We start from the raw sequence: 16,708 nt of genomic DNA on the forward strand, positions 1-16,708 counted from the left end.
CTTTTCACTTTCATGCATTGGAGAAGGAAATGGCAACCCACTCCAGTGTTCTTGCCTGGAGAATCCCAGGGACGGGGGAGCCTGGTGGGCTGCTGTCTATGGGGTTGCACAGAGTTGGACACGACTGAAGTGATTTAGCAGCTTAGTAGCAAGCAAGCAAAGAAGACTATTCCAGGCAGAGGAAACAGCATTTGCAGGCTTGAGGTAAGAAAGCCAATGTATTTAAAGAGTTGAATGAAGTTTGGTGTGATCAGTATAAAGAGAGCAAATGGGGTAGGAGAGGCTGGGGAGAGGGTTGTGGGCCTGTGGACTGGGGAGATATCAAGTGTAGTGAGAAGCTGAGCCTCTGCTCACATCCATGTCTCTTTGGTGAACTGGGGAGTCCAGCCCAGAAGTGCCATCCTGAGAAGACCAGCTCCCACCCTGCCCAAGTCTACGAGGCCTGCCAAAGGCACAGAGGACCATGGCCCTCTGGCTTCATGCCCCCTAGCCCTGGAACCCCAGGCCCCCTCACCGTGCACAGACAGCTCCACCTCGGCCGCGGCCGTGCCAGCCTCGTTGGTGGCCTGGCAAGCAAAGAGACCCGCATGGCCCAGCTCCACGTGGTCGATGTGCAGAGTGGTCCCCTCCGAGGTCACCTGGACCCCAGGCAGCTCCTCGGCCGGGTGGCCATTTTGCAGCCACCTAGGGCATGGCGGTGGGGGATAGGTCAGTCTGAGGCTGGGGAAGGCGGGGCGATGGGACAGGCCAAGAGTCAGGCACATCTCTCTCCTGCTCTCACGTCCCTGGCTCCGTTGCCTCCTTCATACATATGAGAGGTGGAGTATCTCCCATCCCCACCCCTCCAAGCATGCTCTTTGCCACCCCCCATCCTCCCAGTTCTGGCCTCCACCACCCCATACGCACTGGATCGTGGGCACTGGGGAGCCCGAAGCGTAGCAGGGAAGGTACAGGGACTGTCCCACGAGGGTGGTCACCTGGCCCAAGCCTTCAGCCACCAGGAGCTGCGGGGCAACTGCAGACAAGAGCCACCGCTGGGTGTCTGGAGTTGAGAAAATGCCAGCCTCCAGCCCTCCCAAGTCCCTGTGCTGCCAGAGGAAGGCCCAAGCTCCACCTCACCCTTCAAGTCTCCCCATAAGTGGCTCCTCCTCCAGGAGGCCTTCTAGGACCACCCAAGTTCGGCCTCCCCACCAGAGTGGTCTGTTTATTCAGTGTCTGTCTTCCCACCAGACCCAGGGCTCAGGAGTCCCATCTGCCTGTTCCCTGACTTATCTCAGAGTCAGTGGTGGGAAGAAACAGGCAAAAGCCCCGCCCACCTGTCCTGGGACCAGCCCCCACCACCCAGCTTTGGACCTCAAGGAGTTAGTTCCCCATTGAGCTCCCATTGACCAGGAGCATCTCCTGGAAGACAAATGTCCTCCTTCCAGTGGTGGTGTCCTCCACCCAGGGGTCCTCCACCTCCAGCTAGGTGGTGACCCAGCCCAGAGTCCTGGGAGGGAACAGGGACCCTTGAACCTGGGAATTAACCCCATCCACCTGGTAGCTCTGAAGGGCCCCCGCCCAGGTCACAGAGACCTCATCTGTCTCAGGCCCTGGTCACTTCTCCCCCAGCTTCCACCCCCTCCGCACACAGCCAGAGTGCGAGGAGGGGCCCCCAGCCCAGTGATGTGGACGGGGCAGGCCTGGGCTCACCCTGCACCTCCACGGAGTAATGCAGCACGGCCTCCCCCGCGGGGCTGCTGGCCACGCAGCTGTACAGGCCTCCGGACGCCTCCCCCAGGCTCTCCAGGCTCAGCACGCCACCGCCCGCCCCCAGCCACGTCCCGTTGCGGTCCACCACAGGCAGCCCCTCGTGGTACCAGGAGACAGTGGGGGGTGGGTAGCCTCTGGCCACACACTCGAGGGTCAAGGGCCTCCCGGCCACGGCTTTCACCACTCGAGGTCCTTCGCCAGTGCCCTCGATGGTGGGTGGGACTAGGGGAGAGACAGGGGGCTGTTCAGGGGCCAGTAGCCCAGTTAAGCCCCTCCCCGACCTCACCCCGTGTGAAATGCCTCCTCCCTGCTCTGCTAGCTGAAAGCCCTGTTCAGACCTCACCTCCTCCTCTGAGTCTCCCCCAAACCCCTGGCTGGAAGCACCCTCTCCATCCTCTGTCCCTTGGTGGCAACCCGTGCCCACCATTGCCCCCTACTCTGCCTGCATCTTCTCTCCATGTCTTGTTCCCCCCACGAGCTCATCTTCCGCAGAACACTCATCTCTGCGTATCCCCAGTAGGTCTCCATATCCACTGAACCCCAGATGACGGGCTTCCCCTGGCCCAAGACCAGAGCTTCTGCTTCTACTGGTCCCCTTCTTGGTCCAAGGAAGTGAGCCGACCCTAGTCCAGATGACCCAGCCTGTGGGGGCTCCTGACTCAACCAGGGATGGCCAAGTGGGTAGCTCGGGAGGGGGGCTTCTCTCTTCCCGTTAGGGAGGGCCCTCCAAGTTGCTAAGCACATGGAGCCATTGCTAGGAGACATTGGCAACGAAGGACCAAGGACGGGCTTCTCAACCTTGTGTGGGTCACAAGCCCCACTGAAACATAATGAAAACTCATGTGCATTTCTTGTCAACTTCCAGGAGATCCTCAGATCCCTGAGCTGGCAGCTGGGCTCACTCTCGGAGGGGGCCCGCAGACCCCAGACACCCCAGCTTCCCTTTGGGGTCCCCAGGGCTCCAGCACCCAAGCCGTTGGTGTCTTTGGGGACCAGAGCTCTAGAGCTGACCCTTCAAGAGGAACCACAAGGACCCTACTGGCCTACATTCTGCCCTCTCAGACTTCACCTGCTCAGACCCATCCCTGCCCATCGATACACACCCTGTCCTCTGAATTCTCTGTGCGCCCTCAGAGCCAAGACCCTCCACGCAGGCCAATGCCCAGGTTAACAGCACACCACCTATAGTTAGGGCTTTCCTGGTGGCTCAGACAGTAAACGATCTGCCTGCAATGTGCTAGACCAGGGTTCAATCACTGGGCCAGGAAGATCCCCTGGAGGAGGAAATAGCCACCCCCAGTATCTTGCTTGGAGAATCCCATGGACAGAGGAGCCTGGCAGGCCATAGGGTCGCAAAGAGTTGGACACAACTGAGCAACTAACCCTTTCACTTTATCTATAGTCAGACCCTCTCAGTGTGAACCAGGTCCTCTCACCCCCTAGCGGGGGGACCTGGGTCAGTCCCAGAGCCCACTAGACTCACCCATGAGTTGGGGGACCAGGGCCCTAGTCCCTGAGATGAAATTAGCTGTTGCTGTGACAAGCCCTGGGGGTCTGGACCACAGTAAGTGATTAATCAAGGGCAGTTAGTTGTTAGTGGTGGTTTTGGGGGTCTGGGTGCAAGTTTCTGAAAAGCCCTAAACCACGAGGGGAGACCTGATTTCTCCACTGGGCTCTCCCTGGGCCCCGACACAGACCTGTCTCCTGGCTTAATTTCCTCTCTGGCCAGGGGAGGTTGGATGAGATGACCCTTCTCCCCAGGATAACTATTCAATCTCATTATCTTGGGCCTCTGGCTGCTCCCCTGGCCCACCTTTGGAGCCAGATGGAGGCCACCGTGGCCCAGAGTCCTCCCACCACTCACCCCAGCTGACCCTTGCTCCTGCCACGCCCCCGGGCCGCTCACCGTAAACCTCCAGCCGGGTGGTCTTCTCCACGACCCCCACAGTGTTGCTGGCCTTGCAGCTGTAGGTGCCAGCATCCGAGCCCTGGGCTCGCTCCAGCTGCAGCTGCCGGCCGCCTCTGCTGTAGACCACCTCAGTGCTGGGGACCAGGGGGTCGCCATCCTTGAACCAGGTGATGTCGGGCGTGGGCACCCCTCGGGCCTCGCACAGGAACCACACGGGGTGGCCCTCCATGACGGCCACCTCGCTCGTCTCGTTGGAGCCCCAGATGGTGGGGGGTGCTGAAGACAGCGGGGGCAAGAGAAGGTCACAGGGAAGCTGCCCAGCGCGGAGGCGGCTGGTGCACCGCCCTTTGCAGCGCCCAAGCCCCTGCCCATGGGTCACAGCACCACACCCGTCACAAGCTTCCGCTGCAGGGGGCGGGGAGGGGCGGGGGACTCTGGGGACAGACGGGAGAGGCCAGCTTGGGACATGCTGACGTCATAGGCGAGCCTGGCCATTGCAAGAGGTGCAGGAGGTGGGGCAGGGGCCGAAAGTCAGGCTCTGGATGCCCCCACCCCCGCCTCTAAGTGGCTGCATGACCTGGAGAGGTCACTTTCTCTGGGGTTCAGCCTCCTCATCTGTAAAATGAGGGGCTGAACTGGATCAGGGGTCCCACAGGGCAGGTCACACACCACGGGTGGTACCCAAGAGGACCCTCGGGACACACGGACATGCACCTCATAACAGAACAGTTATGCCCTTCCCACATCTCCTTCTGGCCCAGTTATGACAGAGGACAAGGTGGTTTGGTGTGTCTGGTTCTTAATCTTTCTAGCACTTTCTATCTTGCACTTTCTACTGCAGGCGGGCAGCTCAGGCCTCAGGGGTTCCAACATCCCTCTTTGATGGCATTTGTTTTCACCGCTTCCTCCCACGAAGGCCAAGCAACCCTGGTTCCCACTTCCCTTTGAAATAGCCAACATCCTTTTAGGTAACTGGGTTTCAGTGGAAAGAAAAGTGATTTGATTTAAAGAAATGACCATCCAGAGTGTACCACGGATGGGAGGACTTGGAAAGCTCCGATGGGGACGATGGGATTTGGGGAACGCTTCAGATTCCCTCTGTCCGTCCCCCTCTGGTTTTACTGTACTGGGGGCAGACTCCTCAGAGACTCCCATTTCTGCCCTCACCACCCCTCCACACAGTGGGCAGCCCGTGGTGATGATGGGAAGGGGCTGGGCTCACCGTGGATTCTGAGCTGAAAGTCCTTGGTCTGCTGGCCAGCCGGGCTGAAGGCCACACACTGGTACCAGCCCTCATCTCCCAGGTGACTGTTGGTGATTCTGAGAACCTGGCCATCCTCCTGAAGCTGGACATGAGGCTCCCCCAGAAAGACAGGTCTGGAAAAAGACGGTTGAGAGAAGTAAGGCCAAGGCGCCGGCAGCGGCGGGCTGCACAGAGGGGGCCTGCTGCTTGGGAAAAGGAAGACTGTAAGACTCACAGTCGCTGAAAAGTACCAACAGTCAAGTGCCCATCAATGGATAAATGGATAAACAAAATGTGGTCCTTCCCTACAATGGAATATTATTCAGCCGTTAAAAGGAATGAGGTAGCGTGGTTGTAGCATGAAGGAACTTCAAAAGCTGTGTGCTAAGGGCAAGAAGCCAGACACGAAGACACATACCATATGACTGCAAGAAATTAATACAAAATAGAGGGATTTCCGTAGAGACAGAAAGCAGGTTAGTGGTTGCCAGGAGCTGGGGGCGAGGGAAGAACAGACGAGTGACTGGCCGTGGGTGTGGGGTGTCTTTTGGGGGTAATGAAATATTCTGGAACCAGATAGAGCTGACAGATTGCAACCCTATGGATGTACTACGCATACCAAATTGTGCGCTTCAGAATGGTAAAGTGAAGGTGAAGTGAAAGTCGCTCAGTAGTGTCTGACCCTTTGCGACCCCATGAACTTATACGGTCCATGAGATTCTCCAGGCCAGAGTACTGAAGTGGGTAGCCTTTCCCTTCTCCGGGGGATCTTCCCAACCCAGGGATCGAACCCAGGTCTCCTGCACTACAGGCAGATTCTTTACCAGCTGAGCCACAAGGGAAGCAATGGTAAACTTCTGTTTTAGAATGGCAAACATCATATGAATACCTAAAATTTTTTTAAAAAACCTTTAAAAATACTTTTGAAAAAGTTTTAAAAGTAAAAGGAAGGCTGGCTGAGTCATGAGAAGCCTCTGCCCGTGAAAAGCGGGGTTTCACCTGGGTGATCTCTGCCTGGGCCCTGGGTGGCTCACGCAATGCACGTCAAACCCCATCCCTGCAGAGTTCCACCTCCCCAGAGGACCCCCACACGCACACTCCATCCAGCCCCAGCTGCCCGCCAGGGGCCACTCACTGCCCGTCCTTGGTCCACTCCACCTGGGGTGTGGGGACCCCCGAGGTCCGGCACTCCAGCTCTGCCCCTGCGCCAGCCAGGCCCACCACCTCCTGGGCAGCCTCGGCTCCAAGCACCGAAGGTGGAACTAGGGTCAAGAAAGGGTTGGGAGGGAGGGGGCGGTGAAAAAACTTCAGGTCCTACAATCCCTGCCTGCCCCATGGCCTTTGCCTGTGCGGGTTCCCTGCCTGCTCAGCCTTCCCTTCTCCCACCCGGCCCTCGTGGGAAGCTCCCCAAACCCCTGGCCAAGCATCCCTGGCTCTGTGCATCCTCAGCACCTGCTTTGCTGTTTTGTATCACATGGTTCAACAGCAGTGACACAGCTGTGCCATGGGCCCCTCTGTGCCCCAGCTTCCAGCAGGCAGTACCCACCCACCCCCACACACACACCTAACAGGAGAGGGCTCGCAGGGCCAGACAGCCCTGGGAGCTGGGGGAGCTCCGCCTCACTCACTGAGCACGAGCAGATCGAAGTCCCTCTGCGCGGTCCCGGCCTGGTTCTCAGCCCGGCAGGAATAGAGGCCAGAGTCGCCCTCCTGGATTCTGGGAAAGTGGAGGGCCCGGGCTCCATCCAAGAGGCGGTGGCTGCCCACGGCGGGGATCTGAGCAGAAGAGGCCCGAGGAAGCTGATGGGGGGAGGGTGGTCCGGCCACCCCCTAGTCCCCAACAGCAGTGAGGAAACTGAGGCCCAGGGAGCTGGTCAGTGACTGGAATCCAGAGTAGTGCTGTGCCCTCTCCACCATGCAGCCCTCCAGGCTTCATCGTGGGACCCCCATGGCCCTGGGCCCCCAATGCGTCCCCAAAGACACCTGTCACCTTGCCACATCTCCCAGCCACATCTGGTTACATGCAGGAACCCGTCCAGAAGGCCTGCACCTGTCCATATCCCACCCAGAGCCCATCCACCCCTGGGGGACACCCACCTGCCGCCCGTTCTTGAGCCACGTGATCTCGGGGGCCGGGAAGCCGTTGGCATCACACTCCAGCGTCAGGGACTGTCCGGCCATGCCTGACACGTTAGCCCTGCGCCCATCCTCCCGGAGGCTGGGGGGCACTTGGGAGAAGGAGAAGCAGAGGAGCCGCCCCTCCGCAGGTCAGCCACGGCCAGGGACCCCTTTTGGGCCATTCTTCCTGGCCTCGAGGGCGGTCCTGACTCCCCCCCTTCCCAGCTTCTGGGCTTCCAGGACGCCCATTCTAGACCCTGGCCGTCAGGAGCCGTGTGGACCTGGGAATGGCCATGGCGGCCTCGCCCTGGGACCTCACCCTAGTCGAGCCCAGGAACTCTCTACTTGCTCTGACATTCAGCTCTCCAAGATGCGGGAGCCATTGGTTCCATCTAGTTCTCCACCCAAATGGTTGTCATGGTCACGAAGGAGGGTACCTAGGGGACCACCCCACCCCCCACCCATGGAGTCAGAGCCTCTCTAGGTGGGGCCTGGGTATGTCTTTGAAACAAACTTCCCAGGCAAGTCATTACAGGACAAGTGGATGTGGCTGGTTACGGGGAGGCGGAAGGTGGTTCCATTAGGAGCCCATTATTAAAACGGCTTCTCTCACCCTCTCTGTGAGCCCAAGTTGAGGGAAGCGCTCCCCTCCCCCTGCACACAGCACCCTGGATGAAGGGGCCGGGTACCAGGGAGACACGTGGGCCTTGGGAAGTGGGCATATGAGCCTCAGGTAGTTTCAGCGGCTTTAGTGGGAGGTGGGCTTTGACCACTGGTGAGCATTGTAAAGAAGATTCACTCCTAGCCCATTTTAAAGTCATTTATGGAATTCCGGGGTCTCCTTACACTGTCTCCGCGGGGGGTTCTCTGCATGAAGAATGCACTCTCCCAACAGCACCCTCAAGCCCTCCCTGACAGGCACGAGGGACAGAGGAGCAAGGACCTGTATCCTCCGAGCAGTGAGCTCTGGGCCAGGGAGCTCACGCGGCCCCAGCCTGGCACCCCAGGTACCATCACCCCAGCTCTGGGGTCCCTACTCACCATGGACTACCAGCTTGGCTCTCCTGGACGCGGAGCCCGCCTCGTTGGTGGCCTGGCACTCGTAGTCTCCGCCGTCGGAGGGAGAGACGGAGGCCAGGAACAGAGAGCCTTCATCCAGCACCGCCAGGCCGGGCCGGTCACGCAGCGGCTCGGACGACGGGCCCTTCCGCCACATGACCTGTGGCTTGGGCGTCCCTGGCAGGGCACCGGCTCGTCAGGAGCAACACCCTGTCTCCTTCTCGGTCTACACCCTCACTGCCCCCACCCCCCGCCCGCCCAACCCAGGCGCAAACATCCCTGACCCTCCAAGAAGGGGTCGCCTCAGACTCCTCCTGGCCCCCAGGCTGGAAGAGCCGCTCCTAGAGCTGCAGGTGCCCCACACCCAGCCCCTCCAACCCAGGGCTGCGCGTCCACCCGGCCTCCCAGTGCCCCCAGAAGCCAGTTCCCTTCTCAGAGGACCCACCCCGCCTGGAACTGCACCCTCACGGGCACTCCCACCGCCTGACCCTACCCAGCGTCTTCCTTTGGCCCCACCTACAACTTTCTAATGTATTATATAAGATGCACTTTTTTTTTTAACGCTATATATGTATTTTTTGGTCTATTGTCTGTCTCCCCCAACAAAGTCCGGGGTCTCTGCTTTGTGCCCAGCTGCAATCCCAGCCCCTAGCACCCGGTAGGTGCTACAGGAAAGAAACCAGCCCTCCATGCTCAGCCCTGGTTTCGTCCCATCGGATCATCACATAAACGGTGGAGGCCCCAGCTTGGCCTGGCCTGCACTTCCCCTCTGAGGCACGAGTGGGCACTGCTGGCCACACACCCCTGCCCCATGAGAGTCCCGATCCCCCAGAACGCCTTTCTCCATCATCCCCCACATTGCATTGTCCAGTCTGGCTCTGCCACCGGACTGTCGGCTCACAAGACCTGGCGCACAGTGGGTGCGAGATATAAACGGCCGGGGCACACAGTAGGTCCTCAGATCAGTGTTGAAGGCATGACCCAGTCTTCCAAGCAGCACATGTGCCCAGGAGGCAAGGCGCCCAGTGGTCACAGCGGGGCTTGGGTCCCGTGAGCCCCAGCTCTGCAGAGGCGCTGAGTGACCTCAGGACAAAAGGCAACCCTTACTCACGGCCCTGCCCGCTGGAGCCTCACCTCCCTTCCTGCCTCCATCAGCGCCCAGGAAGAGGGCAGCCTGCAACACCTCTGTCACCCCCATCGGGATCACAGTCATCACCAAACACCGTCATCATGAACCGCACCGCCACTTCCTCTGCCCACTCCCCTGGCAGCTCAGGGCTCTTTACAAACACATTCTGCCTTACTTGCTCTCTTATCCTTGCTGTTGCAAGGAGGGGTGGGCCACCTCACTGGGGGGGGATGGAGAGGGGTGACATCAAGAGGCGGCAGGTCCATGTTCCCCTGGTGATCCAGTGGTTAAGAATCCACCTGCCAATGCAGGAGACACGGGTTCGATCCCTGCTCCAGGAAGATCGCACATGCCGCAGAGCAACAAAGGCCCGTGCACCGCAGCTACTGAGCCCACGTGTCAAGAGCCCGTGCTCCGCAGCAAGAGAAGCCGCTGCAATGAGAAGCCCCTGTGCTGGGACTGGAGGGTAGCCCCTACTTGCTGCAACGAGAGAAAGCCAGCATAGCAACAAAGTCACAGTGCAGCCAAAAATGAATAATTAAAAAAAAAAGATGTGGCACATTCAAAGCATCCGGGGTGTTCAGGAGGCCCTGCCTGAACAGTACCGGCAAGTGCTGGGGACTCTGCCCGCTGGCCGTCTCAGAAACGGAGGGACCGCGGCCACCCACACTCTGTGATCTTTGGGCTACTTAATCCTCTGTGCCTGTTTTCTCATAGGCTCCTCTGCCGTTTCCTCTGTGCCTGCCTAGAATGCTCGTCCAGGTGACCCCCTGCCAGGGTCCCACTCCCCAGGGTGGGGACACGTGTGTGAACACACAACACACAAGTACACCCCACAAACACACACATGCCCCTCCCAGTGCCTCATCTTCTCCAAAAGACCCCAGCCCATCCTCCTCCCCCTACCCAGAGACCAGGACCTCGGAGCTGCTGGCCTGGAGGGGCATTGCGTTTTGAACCCTGGAACTGTTTTTTTTTAATGCAAATGTCTAACCCCTAAACAAGCTCTAACCACTGAACTCCACCACTGCTCTGAATGAAGACTCCAGGGACTTGGGGCTGTTGCTGAAAATCACTCATTTCGTCTCCACTTTTAAGGGGGTCGAGAGAGGACCGGTGATGTCCCAAATCACCAGCAGGTTGGTGACCAGGCTCCTGGCCTCTGCAGCACCCCACAAGGAGGAGGCAGATGGTGCCCCTCACTGTAGGGGACCAGAGCTCCCAGGGGACACAGCCGGGTGCTCAGGGCTTTCTCCTTTCGACATCAGAGCCCCAGGTCGCATGGCTGATGAATGCTAGTGCCCAACAGACAGTCACCTGCTTGAAAGGGAGAAGGCCAAGGGCAGCTGGGCAGTCGGGGAGCGGGGAGCAGGCAGTTTTAATGAAGGAGACTTGGATGATGCAGACCTGGCTGAAGTTAGGCCCAGAGGACGCCCTGGCTGACCAGAGATGATGCTGGGGTCGTGGGTGGCCGTGAGGCATCAGAGAAAGAGGCGGTGGTTGGTGGTCCCACGTCCCAAGGCCCATTATTGTTGTTTAGTTGCTAAGTCGTATTTGACTCTTTGCAACCCCAAGGACTGTAGCCTGCCAGACACCTCTGTCCATGAGATTTTCCAGGCAAGAATACAGGAGTGGGTTACCATTTCCTTCTCCAGGGGATCTTTCCGACCCAGGGATTGAACCTGCATTTTCTGCATGCGTCTATATCGGGACTCCCTGTACAAGAGCGACCGAAAATTTTTTTAATTTATTTTTTTAGGCTCCAAAATCACTGCAGATGATGATTGCGGCCATGAAATTAAAAGATGCTTGCTCCTTGGAAGAAAAGTTATGAAAAACCTATACAGCATATTAAAAAGCAGAGACATTATTTTGCCAACAAAGGTCCGTCTAGTCAAAGCTATGGTTTTTCCAGTAGTCATGTATGGATGTGAGAGTTGGACTATAAAGGAAGCTGAGTGCCGAAGAATTGATGTTTTTGAACTGTGGAGTTGGAAAAGACTCTTGAGAGTCTCTTAGACTACAAGGAGATCCAACCAGTCCATCCTAAAGGAAACCAAGCCTGAATATTCATTGGAAGAACTGATGCTGAAGCTGAAACTCCAATTCTTTGGCCGCTTAATGAGAAGAACTGACTCATTTGAAAAGACCCTGATGCTGGGAAATATTAAAGGTGAGAGGAGAAGGGGCAACAGAAATTGAGATGGTTGGATGGCATCACCGACTCGATGGACATGAGTCTGAGTGAACTCTGGGAGTTGGTAATGGACAGGGAGGCTGGGCGTGCTGCAGTCCATGGGGTCGCAGAGAGTCAGACCCAATCGAGCAACTGAACTGAACTGAAGTGTGCGCGAGTGCCCTAAACATTCCTTGCTGTTACCAGATACTAACACAAGGTGGCGGCCTGCTCAAGAGCGAGACGATGGTCCGTTCAGGTGGTCTGCGCCCAGGGCTCCAGTGTTTAGTCGCTCAGTGGTGAATGTCTCTTTGCCACCCCATGGACTATAGCCCGCCAGGCTCCTCCATCCATGGGATTCTCCAAGCAAGAATACTGAAGTGGGTTGCCATGCCCTCCTCCAGGGGATCTTCCTGACCCAGGGATCGAACCTCTGTCTCTGGCCTCTCCAGCATAGCAGGCAGATTCTCTAGCAGCTGAGCTACCATGGAAGCCCATGGCTCCCACCTGTCTCCTACCTGCCCACCCCTCGTCCCTTTCCAAGGACTTCCCCAGGCCCTGAGCAACAAGGAAGTGCAGTGCCAACTGGAATCCGTTTTCCCAGCTCCTGCCAGTCTTCCTGTAAGCTGTCACTTGCTCCCCGAACACCCAGATGCCTCCTCCCCAAGAGATCACTGTCCACCTACAGACGAGACATTCAGGCCATCTTGGTCCAAAGCCAGAAGAAGCAACTCGGGCTGGCACCCACTGGGTGCCACTGGGAGGCTTCACGGATGGTAGAATCGCTCCACACATTCAACACGTTTCCCCAAGCCCCTACTGTGTGCCAGGCACGGTGCTGGGACCTAGTGCTCCTGCAGTCCATGGCAGCCCTCTGTGGAGGGGCGGGTGTGACCCCACTGGACAGCTGAGAAAGCTGAGGCTCAGAAAGGACACGTGACCTGCCCGGCACTGGGCAGTTGACCAGGGGTGGCGATCTTGACCCCGCACGGTGCTGTCGCCGGAAGAAGGCCCCCAAGGGACGGTCTGCCCAGAACCCTGTGGATCCATGCTCTGTGAGAAAGTCTGGGGCTGGGGGAGAGGCCGGAGCCACAAGCCCTGATCCCAGGACCCCAGGGCCTTCCTCAGCCCCAGTGTTACACCCCCTGGGCACAGAGGGACTCAGGGCTTAACAGGTACGGAGCTAGGGGTTAAAGCATATTAGGTCATCTTCCGGCTGTGTGACCTCAGGAAAGCTGCTTACCCTCTCTGAGCCTAAATTGCCCCTAATGAAAAAGAGCTAATGCTAATACCCATCCTATAGGGATGTGGATGGGATGAAGTGCCCGGCATGGCAGGCAGAAGTGGGGACCCCATAACCCTCCATACCCATGGGCACTGCCTACAGTGAGTGACCCAAGGCACTGGAATGTGGGTGGGTTTTCTCCCCCGCCCGGCCCGCCCAGGGCCCAGCCTCACCTCTGGCAGGGCACGGCAGGCTGGCATTCTCTCCTGCTACCCTCTCCAGTAGGCCGCTGGTCTCATCAGCCCCCCAGTGTGGTGGCTCTGGTGGGAAGTGATGTAGCCACACTCACACCCCCAAACCCAAAGCCTGGCACTCCCTCCCAGGAGCCCAGGGCCTTGGGGGGAGGGAGCATTCCCTTCAGAGCCTCAGCTGGAATAAGGGGTGCAACCCCTGCACCCCAGCCCTCAGCCTCAGGGCCGAGGCGTCAGCTCACCCCCCCACCCAGGGTGGTCCATGGAACAGCCTCTAGGGCCACACACGACCACCCCGGGCTCAGGGGCTGAGCTCGGGCATCCGACCCCTCCAGCAGCAGCTTTCTGCGTAAGTTTCAGATTCATCAGAGCAAACAGGCTAGCCCCAGGGATCCAGAACTTTCTAGGCACCAGACACTTCACATGCATTCTCGCACTGACCCCTCACATATTATTAGACACATTTTATGGGGTCAGAGAAAGTAAATGACTGGCTGATGGTTGTCCAGCTGGAAAGTGGGAGAAGCTGGCCTCAGGCCCAGGCGTCTGCTCTTCAATCAGCAGCCCCAGGGCGCCTGCAGCCCACCCCGAGGAAGGAACCCCGCCCCCGCAACCCGGGGCTGGTGAGAGCTGCCTGATGCGGCCTCAGGTCTGGGGGGAAGAAGCAGTCCAACAGCTCAGAAGCCCAGACTGCTGCAGGGGCTACAGAAGATGGGGGGGCCGGGGAGCTCTGTGGGTCGGGGGCCACTCACCCAGCACCCTGAGATCCAGCTCCCAGGCGTCTACCCCAGCGCTGCTGGACGCCTCGCAGCGGTACGTCCCGGCGTGGGAGGTTTGGATGGCCGCAAAGTGGACGGAGCCCTCGGGCCCCTCGCCCCGCAGGGCCACCCCATCCTTGGACCAGGTCACCCGGGGCTCCGGGCTGCCCTCAGCCACACAGTTCAGGTCCACGGCTTCTCCCACTAGCACCTTCAGGACCCGCGGGCCCGGCTGCACCTGGGGGGGCACTGACAGGGCCATGGGGAGGGGGGTCAGGGCAGGGGCTCGGGGTGTGGGGGGACGCAGAGCGCAGACCCACAGAGCAGGTCCGGCCGGCTCAGGGCTTCACACATCCCTGGGTGTCACCAGCCCGCAAGGGGGCAGGGGGTGATCTGAGGCCGATTGCGCCTCGGTTTTCAGGAAACGACACTGGGCCGCCTTGTGTGGACCCCTCCCCCTCCCAAGCGTGAGTGCCATCACCCTTTCCCCTGAACAACCGTGCTGTCACCGAAGAATGCTCCTGCATGCTTGGCTTACTTCCCCACCCCACCCCGGGCTTGCCCCCAGCACCATGTGAGAATCACCAGCTCGGTGTGGGATGGGGACACCAGGGCCTGGGGGCAGCAGGCATGAGCGGGAGGCTTCAGATCCTAGCCCTGCCCCTCAAGGTCACAGGACCCTGCGTTGGCCGGGGCCTCAGTTTCTCCTCCTTACAAAGATGCCCCGGGTACAACAGGCCATGGCACCAGGGCGGCCAGCATGGAGCCTGGTCCACAGTGGCGCCTAAAACGTAGCGGCTTAGACCCACTCTCGGGGTTCCCAGGTCCCTCTTTTCCTTTCCCTGGGGTGGGGTGGGGGTGAGGGAGATGATGGGTTTCATTTCTTCCACATTTTCTGTTTTCAAGTCACTTTCCCATCCTCCATCCCAGTTGGTCCCTCCCACGGGTGGGTGATGCCATGCCCGTTTTGCAGATGAAGAAACTGAGACTCAGAAAGCTTATGTGACTTGACCAGAGTCATCCACTTCATATTGGCTAACCGGAGCTGGATCAGCCCCAAGCCTGGGTCTGGATGAGCAGGAATCCAAGTGGTTTCCACGCAGCCAGACTGGGTGAGCCTGGGAGAATTCTCAGAGACTTGGAAAAGTGTCCTGGGCCCTCAGGGGAAGTTGAGGACACCCACTCCCTTCCCAGCTTCAGAGGAGAATCCCGAAGATAAGACCATCCATGGGATCTGGCCCCTGGGCAGAGATTGGCTCCCCTACCCCCAGCCCAGATCCTCCCTGTCCAGGAGCAGAAGCGTGGACAGGGTGCCTACCACCCCCTGAAAACACTCACAGTTTCCACTGTGTTGAGTACCTGAAGTCATCAGTACCCTTACTATGGGATAGGCGTTATTGCCTCTACTTTATAGACAGGAATGGACTTCCCTGATGGCTCAGATGGTAAAGCGTCTGCCTACAATGCAGGAGACCCAGGTTTGATCCCTGGGTTGCCAAGATGCCCTGGAGAAGGAAATGGCAACCCACTCCAGTCTTCTTGCCTGGAAAATCCCATGGACATGGGTGGTGGGCTACAGTCCATGGGGTCGCAAAGAGTTGGACACGACTGAGCGACTTCACTTTCTTATAGACAGGAATCCAAGGCTCAGAGAGGCCGAGCAGCTGGCCTGAGGTCACAGAGCCAGTTGGTGGCAGAGTCAGCATTCAAACCCGGCTCCGTTCGTCCTCCTGCCCTGCTTCCCTGTCTCTCTCCTGTGCTGTGCTGTGCTTAGTCGCTCAGTTGTGTCTGACTCTGTGCAACCCCACAGACTGCAGCCCTCCAGGCTCCTCTGTCCCTGGGATTCTCCAGGCAAGAATACTGGTGTGGGTTGCCACACCCTCTTCCAGGGGATCTTCCCAAACCAGGGATCGAACCCAGGTCTCCCGCGCTGCAGGCGGGTTCTTTAACATCCGAACCACCTTCTCTCATACGCTCATGTAAACACACAGCAAAGCTTTGAGTCCCTTCCTCTCTGAACCTCAGTCTGTCCACCTGTAAAATGGGGAGTTAAGCTTAGAGCAGGGGTTGGCTCTTTCTGGAAAGGGCCAAAGAGTAAATAGCTTAGGCTCTGCAGGCCAGATGGTCTCTGTCTCAGCTACTAACTTTGCCATTTCAGCGTGAAGGCAGCCACAGACGCTACGTAACCGAACGTGTTTGGAGGCGCTCCAATGAAGCTTGTATTAATGGACACTGAAGAACTGAGTTTCATATAATTTTCATATGTCACATTATTTGCCTTTTCTCCCCCAATCATTAGAAAACGCAGACATCATTCTTCACTTGTGGGCCGAATGAGAACGGCGTGTAGGCGAGGAGTAGCTAGGGCTGTGGTTGGTGGACCCGGGTCTCAGATGACTCACTGGGGCTCTTGGAGGGGACAGGCTCCCCGCCTCTTTGGTGGAGTGACTCCACTGGGTGGCTCCTGTGAATGGGACCTGTACCCCCCAGATGAATGCCCACTCCTGGGCCCCCAGCTGGGCTGGGACCCAGAATCCCCCTGTGGGTCGCCCTCCCAACCCCTAAGTCCCTGCCGCCTTGGGGTCCCACCCTCGGTTCTCAGGGGGGAGCTCTGAACAGCCTGTCCAAGCTCAACCAAGGGGTTCAGGAGAGGGGAGAAATAGGGGTGGGGAGAAGGAGGGACAAGACTTGAAAAAGACAGGAAATAAGGTAGATGGAGCGCACACTGGAGGGCCATGAAAAGGTGAGAGAGCCTGGCACGGGGATGGGGAGGGACACCAAAAGGCCCGAGAAAGATGGGGGCAGGGGGCCACGTGGTGAGACGGAGGGGGCCAGCCAGGGCCCTACCTTGCACCCTGAGGATGTAGTACTGAGTAGCGGACCCGGCAGGGTTACTGGCCGTGCATTCGTAGAGGCCGCTGTCACTGACCTGGGCCTGAGCCAGATGCAGGGAGCCGGGCGGGAGGAGGTGGTGCCTGAGGAAATGAGGGACACTGGTGAGACCCCAACCAACCCCACATCTGCTGGAAAGGTCTCATGACCCAACCAGTTGCCTCCTCCAGGAAGCCAGCCAGGACTGAGGCAGTAT

The 16,708-nt window shown here is 58.6% G+C and overlaps 1 protein-coding gene across 1 annotated transcript in view; it reads right to left on the bottom strand.

Moving 5' to 3' along the window:
* HMCN2 (hemicentin 2) overlaps positions 1-16,708 on the bottom strand; it is a 178,485-nt gene that overhangs the window by 78,392 nt on the left and 83,385 nt on the right. Inside the window, exons 23-34 of the mRNA XM_070378841.1 lie at positions 16,468-16,595; positions 13,615-13,869; positions 12,845-12,931; positions 8,064-8,258; positions 7,002-7,132; positions 6,533-6,680; positions 6,040-6,166; positions 4,884-5,038; positions 3,659-3,937; positions 1,693-1,974; positions 907-1,015; positions 515-684 (exon numbers count right to left, since the gene is read on the bottom strand). Of these exons, the coding sequence (XP_070234942.1) occupies positions 515-684; positions 907-1,015; positions 1,693-1,974; positions 3,659-3,937; positions 4,884-5,038; positions 6,040-6,166; positions 6,533-6,680; positions 7,002-7,132; positions 8,064-8,258; positions 12,845-12,931; positions 13,615-13,869; positions 16,468-16,595 (2,066 nt within the window). The remainder of the gene's footprint in view (positions 1-514; positions 685-906; positions 1,016-1,692; positions 1,975-3,658; positions 3,938-4,883; positions 5,039-6,039; positions 6,167-6,532; positions 6,681-7,001; positions 7,133-8,063; positions 8,259-12,844; positions 12,932-13,614; positions 13,870-16,467; positions 16,596-16,708) is intronic.

Source organism: Bos mutus, chromosome 11 (genome assembly GCF_027580195.1).
Source record: "Bos mutus isolate GX-2022 chromosome 11, NWIPB_WYAK_1.1, whole genome shotgun sequence".
NCBI classification, from domain to species: domain Eukaryota; kingdom Metazoa; phylum Chordata; class Mammalia; order Artiodactyla; family Bovidae; genus Bos; species Bos mutus.